At 46.8% G+C, this 10595-nt stretch overlaps 1 protein-coding gene across 1 annotated transcript in view; it reads left to right on the forward strand.

The window, feature by feature from the left end:
• The window catches only part of LOC105555609 (major histocompatibility complex class I-related gene protein), a 27800-nt gene extending 17751 nt beyond the window's left edge, over positions 1-10049 (forward strand). Inside the window, exons 3-7 of the mRNA XM_012002627.1 lie at positions 3545-3805; positions 4494-4769; positions 6703-6978; positions 7912-8016; positions 9560-10049. Of these exons, the coding sequence (XP_011858017.1) occupies positions 3545-3805; positions 4494-4769; positions 6703-6978; positions 7912-8016; positions 9560-9600 (959 nt within the window). The 3' untranslated portion in view covers positions 9601-10049. The remainder of the gene's footprint in view (positions 1-3544; positions 3806-4493; positions 4770-6702; positions 6979-7911; positions 8017-9559) is intronic.
• Positions 10050-10595: the final 546 nt, after the last annotated feature.

The raw sequence follows: 10595 nt of genomic DNA on the forward strand, positions 1-10595 counted from the left end.
ATTTTTAGTAGAGACGGGGTTTCACCGTGTTTGCCAGGATGGTCTCGATCTCCTGACCTCGTGATCCGCCCGCCTCAGCCTCCCAAAATGCTGCGATTACAGGCATGAGCCACCGCGCCCGGCCTGATCTTTTTTCTTAACTATATGCTTATAAATGAGGAGGAAGGAATGAATATCATTAAGTGGTATTCACCCTTGCAAGGTTCTCTATAGTGGCAAGGTCCATGTTAGAAGATCCGAATGTAGGGGAGGTCCTAAAGGTGATGGCAGCAGCAGGTTGAGCAATCTGGAAAGACTTTGGGGAAGTGTTGTGTAGTACAGCTGTTAGACACAGGCAAGAGAAGCCTGCGGATATGGCCCCACATTCAGAGAGCCCCACTCTGGCCCTCTACTACCCACATCCCTCCCCACAGAGCAAGGAATGCGTGAGGCTGAAGGGAGGTGGTCACCCTATGTCTGGGCCCCACCACTCTAGACCAGACTCCAGGCACCCAGGAACCTAGAGTTCCCCACTCAGCTAACTCAGAGCTGATGAGGTTTACACAACAAACTCTCACTTGGCCCATCCTCCTAAGGGTGGACTGGTTGCCCTTGAGGACCCTGCTAGGCCCGAGGGGTGGCCAAGAGGTGGGAGGATCACTTAAGTCCAGGACAAGTTCAGACAAGAGGCAGTTTCTGAGCCTGAATTAAAAAGTAGAGGTGTTTAATTGTGGGAGGCCCTTGGCAGTGCTGGAAGGAGCAAGAAACAGGAAAAAGAAGAGGTGAGTCACAGGCTGAGGGCTGGGGACTGGCGGGAGAAACCAGCTTTCTCTGTGCCGCCGCATTCAGGCCCAGAATTTCACACAGCGTGAGATTTTTTAATTTGAACTTGGCCTTCAAAGCCATACAAAGGGCAGTCTCTCAAGGTGGGGGGATAGAACATATTTCACAGTTTGTTAGATTGATTTATTCCTTTTAAATATCTGGATCTCTGGTATGTGAGCCTCCATCTGTCATCTCGACTCAGCCATGAAATTTTAGGGATGATCCTGGAAATGTTTTTGGAGATGGGTTTTGAGGACTGGGAAGGATTTAGATGGGTTAGAATAGCAAGAGATAACGGGACAAAAGGCTTGGACATGGGCATCTGCAGACACCAGCAGGCAGAGTAGGGGAAGAAAGCCATTGTGGCTGCATGCCTTCTATTTGCCAGCTTTCGTGCGTGGCATAGGGTGCTTAGCTTTCTCAGCCTGGGCTCCACCTCCCAGGCACTGCCTCTCCCCAAGACGCCTGACACTGTGCTCCAGCCTTCCTAGGCCATCTGGTTCCCATGCATGCCCCGCCTTCTCACGCCTCCTGCTTGCACAGGTGGTCTCTGCCCTGCTCCCCCTGCCCTCCCTCCTGTATCCCCTCCCAGCTCCTCTGCCTAGTCACCTCCTACCTGTCCCTGAGACCTCCCTAAGACGTCACCTTCTCTGGAAGTCTCTCCTGAAGGCCCACACCAGCTTGGATCCCATACCACCACCCATAATGCTACCTTGAAACCACTTTGTCAGGCCCTAAGCTTCTTGGACAAGCTGAGAGAAGTTCGTTGTGGCAGCAGCAGAGAGGGCCAAGCAGTTTTGTTTCATTTTGGTTTACTTTTAACCCTTATTACAATCCTTGTAACTAGTAAGAAGAAAAAGTGGAAAAAGAATGAGAAAATGGTTAACAGAGGTGGTTTGACATAATAGGAAAAGCACTGTGCTTTAAAAAAAAAAAAAAATTCGGCTGGCCACAGTGGTTCACGCCTGTAATCCCAGCACTTTGGGAGGCCGAGGTGGGCAGATCATGAGGTCAGGAGTTCGAGACCAGCCTAACCAACATGGTAAACCCTGTTTTTACTAAAACTACAAAAATTAGCTGGGCATGGTGGTGCGTACCTGTAATCCCAGCTACTCAGTAGACTGAGGCAGGAGAAACACTTGAACCCAGGAGGCAGAGGTTGCAGTAAGCCAAGTTCACGCCACTGCACTCCAGCCTGGGTGACAGAGTGAGACTCCGTCTCAAATAAATAAATAGGCTGGGCGTGGTGGCTCACACCTGTAATCCCAGCACTTTGGGAGGCCAAGGCGGGCGGATCACAAGGTCAGGAGTTTGAGACCAGCCTGGTCAATATGGTGAAACCCCATCTCTACTTTAAAAATATACAAAAATTAGCTGGGCATGGTGGCACGTGCCTGTAGTCCCAGCTACTCAGGAGGCTGAGGCAGGAGAATCACTTGAACCTGGGAGGCGGAGGTTGTAGTGAGCCGAGATCACACCACTGCACTCCAGCCTGGGCGACAGAGTGAGATTCTGTCTCAAAAAAATAAAAAATAAATAAAAAGTTAATAAATAGGCCAGGCGTGGTGGCTCACGCTTGTAATCCCAGCACTTTGGGAGGCCAAGGTGGGTGGATCACGAGGTCAGGAGTTCAAGATCAGCCTGGCCAAGACGTTGAAACCCCGTCTCTACTAAAAATACAAAAAAAAATAGCCGGGCATGGTGGCGGGCGCCTGTAATCCCAGCTACTCTGGAGGCTGGGGCAGAGAATTGCTTCAACTCGGTAGGCAGAGGTTGCAGTGAGCTGAGATTGTGCCACTGCACTCCAGCCGGGGCGACAGAGCGAGACTCTGTCTCAAAAGCATAAATAAATTAAATTAGGTGAATAAACAAATTTCGACTGGGCGTGGTGGGTCATGCCTATAATCCCAACACTTTGGGAGGCCGAGGTTGGCAGATCATGAGGTCACGAGTTCGAGACCAGCCTGGCCAACATGATGAAACACTGTCTCTACTAAAACTACAAAAAATTAGCCAGGTGTGGTGGTATGTGCCTGTAATCTCAGCTACGTGGGAGGCTGAAGCAGGATAATCACTTGAACCCAGGAGGCGGAGGTTGCGGTAAACAGAGATCGTGCCATTGCACTCCAGCCTGGGCGACAGAGCAAGACTCCGTCTCAAAATAAATAAATAAATAAAAATAAAACATTCTCAGGAACCCGGAGTCCATAGGAGAGTTCTTGTTCTGAATGACCTGGTGTATGCATGCATGTGTTTGTATGCCTGTGTGTATATGCCCACATGTGCACACACACAGGTGGAGTGGGGGTCCTCATTTATTCACCAGAGGATTCTTCCGTAAAAGAAGAGGTCTGCGTTATCAGGGTTTTCAAGCCTTCAGAGTTCTCGAGGGTTCCCGCAGGGACAGCTCCCCCTGTATCCCCAGTGAGTGTTCTTCCCCCTTCCCCCTACAACCAGAGCAGCACTCTATATTTTGTCTACAAGTTGAGATTACCTATAAAATTCCATCCTGCGTTTGCAAACCTGAACAAGAAAGGCTCCAAGTCACTGGGCTGGAGCTCTGTTCTTGTCCAGGCCCTGGTTCCTGGGTTCTGTGGTTCTGTAAGCGGAAATGGCAGCTGGGGCCTGGAGGCCTGGGTATAGCGGAGTAGGGAGCACTCGTGTGGGGCTAAATGAATGCAGTTGAAGAATCTGGATAGTCTGGGACCCTACATGTCTTCCTTCTTTACTTCCTTCCCAGGGACACACTCTCTGAGATATTTTCGCCTGGGCGTTTCGGATCCTGGCCATGGGGTCCCTGAATTTATTTCAGTTGGGTATGTGGACTCACACCCTATTACCACATATGACAGTGTCACTCGGCAGAAGGAGCCGCGGGCCCCATGGATGGCAGAGAACCTCGCGCCTGATCACTGGGAGAGGTACACTCAGCTGCTGAGGGGCTGGCAGCAGACGTTCAAGGTGGAACTGAAGCGCCTGCAGAGGCACTACAATCACTCAGGTGTGCATGCGGCAGAGATGGACGCTTCCCCCACCCTGCAGAGGGCCCTGGGCTGACCTCCAATGACCAATGCTGACTTGCACCTGCTGTGGCTTTCGGCAAAACCTGGGAAATTCAGTTGATGGAGTTTAGGGACTCCCATCTGCCTGTGCATCTTCTGAACTGTCCCTCTCTCCCCCAGGATCACTCTGTCATTTGTCCTACCCACTCTTCCCCATCTCTGTATTCATATCCACATTCCATTTCCACTCAGGCTTCTGATATGCATCTCCTTTCCCATTCTAAATTTGCCTATTCTGTATCTCACTTCCTGGTAGCCAGGCCTAGTGACTTGCTTATGCGTAATGACAGTAACTTTCCCAGGGGTATTTCTGGCTCCTCTATCTCTCTCCCTCCTCCACTGCACTCAGAATAGCCACAAAGCTTATCAGTCATTCCCATTACAGGATAATTCCCCAAGGTGGGAATTAGCACACTCCTTTGACAGGCAGTATGTACTTCACAGATACCTGCTGTCAGGTGGGCTTCCATAAGAGGGACCTCCTGGGGACTCAGTGATGCCACAGCAGGCCTGGAGGGTGACATACTGTAGACCAGAGGATGCTTCCAGCCATGCCCCCACTCCCAGCACTTGAGAGTCCACCTCTGTCCCTGTGTGGACCCCCCTGGGCTTGCATGTGTGTTCCAGGGTCTCACACTTACCAGAGAATGATTGGCTGTGAGCTGCTGGAGGACGGAAGCACCACAGGATTTCTGCAGTATGCATATGATGGGCAGGATTTCCTGATCTTCAATAAAGACAGCCTGTCCTGGCTGGCTGTGGATAATGTGGCTCACACCGTCAAGCGGGCATGGGAGGCCAATCAGCATGAGTTGCGATATCAAAAGAATTGGCTGGAAAAAGAATGTATTGCCTGGCTAAAGAGATTCCTGGAGTATGGAAACGACACCCTACAAAGAACAGGTAAAGAGAAAGAGAAGGCCTCATTCCCACATTGCCTGAACAACTGTTTCCATACGTAACTCTTTTAATCTAGGTTATATCGACTGTATCCTGAAAGCCATCTCTTTAGTTGGCCTATTGTGATATTGGCTAGAGCCCCCATGAGAACTTTCCCTGGTTACTTTTGAGCAGCATCTTGACAAGATTTGACAGTTCCCCTTGTCTTGACAGAGTGGAGTACCTCCAAGGGCACCTTGTTTTGGGGGGGTCTATTGAGGCAAATTCTTCTGTCAGTGATAAGCTGGGAAATTCTTTAGGCGATAGAACAAGTCTTACAAACTGTTTAGTTAACAAAGGGCTCACACACCACCAGTAGGAGTAAGAATCTGGATTTACCAGGACAAACAGAGGGTCTCTGTTTTACTAAAGGATTAATGAGGTTGGGCATGGTGGCTCACGCCTGTAATCCTAGCACTTTGGGAGGCTGAGGCAGGAGGATTGCTTGAGGCCAGGAGTTTAAGACTGGCCTGGGTAACATTGTGAGACCCAATCTCTATTAGAAAAAAAAAAAAAAAGGCTGAGCATGGGGCACATGCCTGTAGTCCCAGATACTCGGGAGGCTGAGGTGGGAGGATCTCTTGAGCCTGGAAGGTCAAGGCTGCGGTGAGCCATGATCATGATCAGCCGAGGTCACAGAGCAAGATGCTATTTAAAAAAAAAAAAAAGGTACTAATGATAAGATTCCTTTCAGCAAAGAATTCCTCTTACACCTTAAAGATATGATTCAGTTGGTCAACTTTTAGTTCATACAGAACTTTCCATGTATGATCTTGTTATTCAAAATTAATCATGTCTGTATGACACTCCAGGAAAGTCCTAGATAAAATGTGTGTGGGAAGAGTATGGGAAGCTCCCCTCTCCAGGCCTCTATCTACATTCAGTGTCCTAATGGATTTTCAACCTTTTGGTCAAAACACACTCCTAAAAAAACAAACAAAAAAAGAAAAAGCACTCCTAGAAAAGGATATTGGATTCATTTCTTACAGGCCCTGTCAAAAAGCTCAGTCCCTCCTAGTAGCATTTATTTCACTTTTAATGTTGGAAAGCCTTCTTCTGCTACCAAATATCATGCCTTGGTAAAGAGACAAGGAAAGCATTGTTGGAGTAAAGGCTCTTCTCCGTATTGGATTGGCCGATGATAAGGGAGTCAGGAGGCAAGTCAGAGATGAGCGGGAAGCAGTCCCCCCAGATAGTGTCTTTGGTCTCAGTATGGCTGCATGACCCAATTTCAGCAAGAAACATTAAGGACAGGATTGTATGGCAAATTAACAGAGTAGTCACCAGGAAGCAAGGCCACACATGGATACTTCTTTGGTGTCACTGCTGGAGCCCTTCTATGATATCAGTTTCTTTGAAGGCACAACCATGGCACGGTCTACTACCTATGTTTGTGCCTGATGGCAGTCATCAAAATGCCAGCCCAAGTACACAAGGCAATTCGGAGCCAAAACTGAGTAGGGATAGCTGTGTTATTTACGTGCACTAAACACAGAGCTGAGAAGAAGGAGCTCTAATCTCCAGTCCATTACTGACTTACTTATAGAGAACAGTCACTTACACGTTTTGTGGGTCAGTTTTCCTTGACACATAAAGGTATTTCAAAGGTTACTAGTAAACAACCCCAGCACACTTTCCAAACAGTCAAAGCTGTATGACTTTCCCCCCTTAGAGGATGGAGCATGGCCCAACTCCACATTCTTCAGTACCTATCACCTTGCCATTGTGGCAGGTACACATAAATAAGTTTGTTGTTGATGAACCTGAGTTCTGGGTCATTCTTAGCTTTAGAAGTTTTCTGCAATAAAGAAAAATTAGGAAAGCCAGTTGCCAAGTTCTAATATTATACGCTTAGTACATAAGGCACTTTGATTTAACTTTAGCTTCTTTTTCCTAGAGCCCCCACTGGTCAGAGTGAATCGCAAAGAAACTTTCCCAGGGGTTACAACTCTCTTCTGCAAAGCTTATGGCTTTTACCCCCCAGAAATTTACATGACATGGATGAAAAACGGGGAAGAAATTGTCCAAGAAATGGATTATGGAGACATTCTTCCCAGTGGGGATGGAACCTATCAGACGTGGGCATCAGTTGAGCTTGATGCTAAGAGCAGCAATCTTTACTCCTGCCATGTGGAGCACTGCGGTGTCCATATGGTTCTTCAGGTCCCCCAGGGTAAGGACGGGGATCGTGGCTGTCTGGGGAGAGCCTAGAGAAAGGGGAGAGCAGGAAGCCATGCTCCCTGCCAGGGAGGGGAGGGGAGGATAGATCACTGCCTCACCCAGTGTGCATTAGAATGGGTCTTTTAAATAAGTGGTTCTCACACTTTTTAGAACCAGGACGCCTTCACACTATTAAAAAAATTATTGAGGACCCCAAAGAACTTTTGTTGATGTGGGTTTTATAGCTATTGCTATTTACCACACTACAAATTAAAGACTTAAAAATTAAACACGAACGGGAGCAGTGGCTCACACCTGTGATCCCAGCACTTTGGGAGGCTGAGGCAGGTGGATCACTTTAGGTCAGGAGTTTGAGACCAGCCTGGCCAACATGGTGAAACCCCATCTTTACTAAAAATACAAAAATTAACCAGGCGTGGTGGTGCACACCTGTAATCCCAGCTACTCGAATTGCTTGAACCTGGGAGGTGGAGATTGCAGTGAGCCGAGATCGCACCACTGTACTCCAGCCTGTGTGAAGGGAGTGAGACTCCATCTCAAAAAAAAAAAAAAAAAAAAATCAAACACAATCCAGGCACAGTGGCTCACTCCTGGGCATGATGGCATGCACCTGTAGTCCCAGCTACTCAGGAGGCTAAGGTGGGAGGATCGCTTGAGCCCAGGAGGTCAAGGCTGCAGTGAGCTGTAATGGCACCACTGCACTTCCACCTGAACGACAGAGTGAGACCCTGTCTCAAAAAAAAAAAAAAAAAAAAAAATTAACACAAGAAAACACAAGCACATATTCCATTAGCAGTCAGATTGATGAGTGAGAAGCAACAGTAAGGAAAATGGTGTTGGGTTTCCTGATGATCACAGGGACAAAAGTCCCAGAAAGTTAACACAGAAGGGACTTGTGAATTTTTTCTTATTTGCTTGCTTTCAGAATCAGAAACCATCCCTCTCGTAATGAAAGCTGTCTCTGGGTCCATTATCCTTGTCATTGTGCTGGCTGGAGTTGCTGTTCTAGTCTGGAGAAGAAGGCCCCGAGGTGAGAGGCACATGGAAGGGACCCAGGGGACTTCAGACTGTCCTGCGCCTCTCCAGAGTTTTATTTTCTGCACCTGCTGCTCCATGCTCCATTCAGAAATGGCTTGGCTGTCAGGCTGGGATCACAGAAGGATCCGGGACAACCCTCCCGCCACGTAGGGGACACAAAGCATGGATAAAGCTTGCAGGGAGAGTGGTCTCTTTTCATAGGTGATGCCTGACATCAACAAAATAGTACAACATCTGTCCAGGGGAACTGCCCCCTAGAAGTTGGGTCAGAGAAGATATGGGGATCCTGATTTGTCTTTTTCCAAACCATCTTTTTATTATTAATTACTATTGACTTCTGAGGCAGTGCCCTTTGTTTCAAGACTTCAGTCAGTTTTCCCATTTTGACCACCATTCTTTCATCCCAAGCATATGAAAGTCCTTTTCCTTGTAAATTCATTTTTCAAAACATTAAATGTGTAAGAGTAGATACCTTCAGATAATGGGACTTAGAGTAAGGAAAAGAGGAGGAGAAGTAGGAGATATATAGGCTCTTGATAATGTGGAATAACATAAATTCATTCAATAAGTATACATTATTGACCTACTGTGCTCCAGGCACTGTACTGGTTGCTGGGATATAACAATGAACAAGACAGACAGGATCCATGTTGTCATAGAGCTTACAACAGAGCCTGGTAAGGTTATCTCCTGCCTCTGGCTTCACTAATTGCTCAAATTGATCACAGGATAGTACTGATGAGACCATGCTTTGAACCCAAAGTGGACCAGAAGGTTGGTTTTCCTTCATAGACATAGACCTCAACTCCAATTCAGGTGATAACTGTACAAAAGCATGTTGTTAGATCAAAGTAAAACCAACCCCTTTATTAGAAACTCAGCTCAGAGGCTGGGCATGGTGACTCACAACTTGTAATCCCAGCCGTTTGGGAGGCTGAGGCAGGCAGATCACTTGAGGTCAGGAGTTTGAGATCAGCCTGGCCAACATGGAAAAACCCTGCCTCTATTGAAAATATTTTTTTTAAAAAATTAGCTGGGCATGGTGGCACATGCCTGTAATCTCAGCTACTCAGGAGGCTGAGAGGAGAATCGCTTGAACCCAAGGGGCGGAGGTTGCAGTGAACAAAGATTGCTCCATTGCACTCCAGCCTGGGCAATAAGAGCGAGACTCCGTCTCAAAAAAAAAAAAGAAAAGAAAAGAAAAAGAAAAGAAAATCAGCTCAGAGAGTTAGTTAATGGGTCGTTAATGTTTTCTTTATAGATGAAGTACAGCACTAATCCTCATCCAATAAATGATAGTGAAACAAACAAAATTTTTCTTACAATGACATCTCTCTCAATAATTGAGTTCCTGCTTTTTATCTTATAGAGTTTACAGATTTGAGCTAAAGTTTGTCAAGTACTAAGAGAATCTTGACAAAGCAGGCTAAAACTGTCGATGCCTGTTTCTCAGATTTTGCTGAACACTGCATACTTTATTTTTGAGCTGTGAGGAAACATTCTTGTAATCTGACTAAAAACCTCTTTCTTTTCAGAGCAAAATGGAGCCATGTACCTTCCGACACCAGATCGATGATTGCAGATCCCTCTTTTCCAGTTCTCCTTCCTGTAGGAGCCATGTTCTCCTCTGTCCCCCATAGACTCAAACCCAGTGCTTGAAGCTCCTGACTACACCCACAACATACACGAGGGAAATGGGATTGAGCATTTATGGCAGCAACATAGGAGCCACAAAATGTTCTTTGTTCTTTGGCTCCAGAAAGACTGTCAGATTTCAGCCTCTTTTGATGGACCGTTTTATCACAGTTGACTTTAAATACAGCTTGTCTCATGACACAACACTTCCCTACATTCCATTTGTCAATGATGATTTGCAACTAGTTGGAGATGCTCAAAGCAGGAAGGAATCTTTTCATCCAGAGCAGGAACTGTCTTCTGCAATGCCTTGGACTTGAGCCCCCAGCCTCCACTTGAACACCATATGAAGGGAACCTGAATACCTCATAAAATGGCCTTTCTCATTCATCTCCTCCTGGGAACATTATTGTACAAGAGCTTTGAATATCATGGGCACCATGACTATGACCCTGCAGGTAGGACTGGATCACCCCATGAGAGTAGCCAGCAGGTTTCTACAATGGCCTGGGAATGGACTGATTATTATTATACATTTTCTGGCCTGAGAGAAAGCCAGAGTCCCCTGCTATTAACAGCAGCCCTGCCTGGGAGCTTGGAATCTTGGTAATCTGCCCGATTGGATCTATGGAGGTAGTCTCACCCTTTTTTTCTTTTGTGGGAAATTAAGAGAAATAATTATCAGACATATCACCACCTCCAGTGGAACTACAGAGATCTGGACCCAGCTGCACTGTTTTAGTGTAAAAATAAACATTAAAAACTAAATAAACATTAAAAACAAATAACTGTGCTATTACCACAATTATGTTTTGGCTTTGAATTGTCTTTACTGAATATGGCCGGGTGCAGTGGCTCACGCCTGTAATCCCAACACTTTGAGAGGCCAAGGTGGGCAGATCACAAGGTCAGGAGATTGAGACCATCCTGGTCAAC

The sequence above is a fragment of the Mandrillus leucophaeus genome, unplaced genomic scaffold, assembly GCF_000951045.1.
Source record: "Mandrillus leucophaeus isolate KB7577 unplaced genomic scaffold, Mleu.le_1.0 Scaffold691, whole genome shotgun sequence".
Taxonomy (NCBI): Eukaryota; Metazoa; Chordata; class Mammalia; order Primates; family Cercopithecidae; genus Mandrillus; species Mandrillus leucophaeus.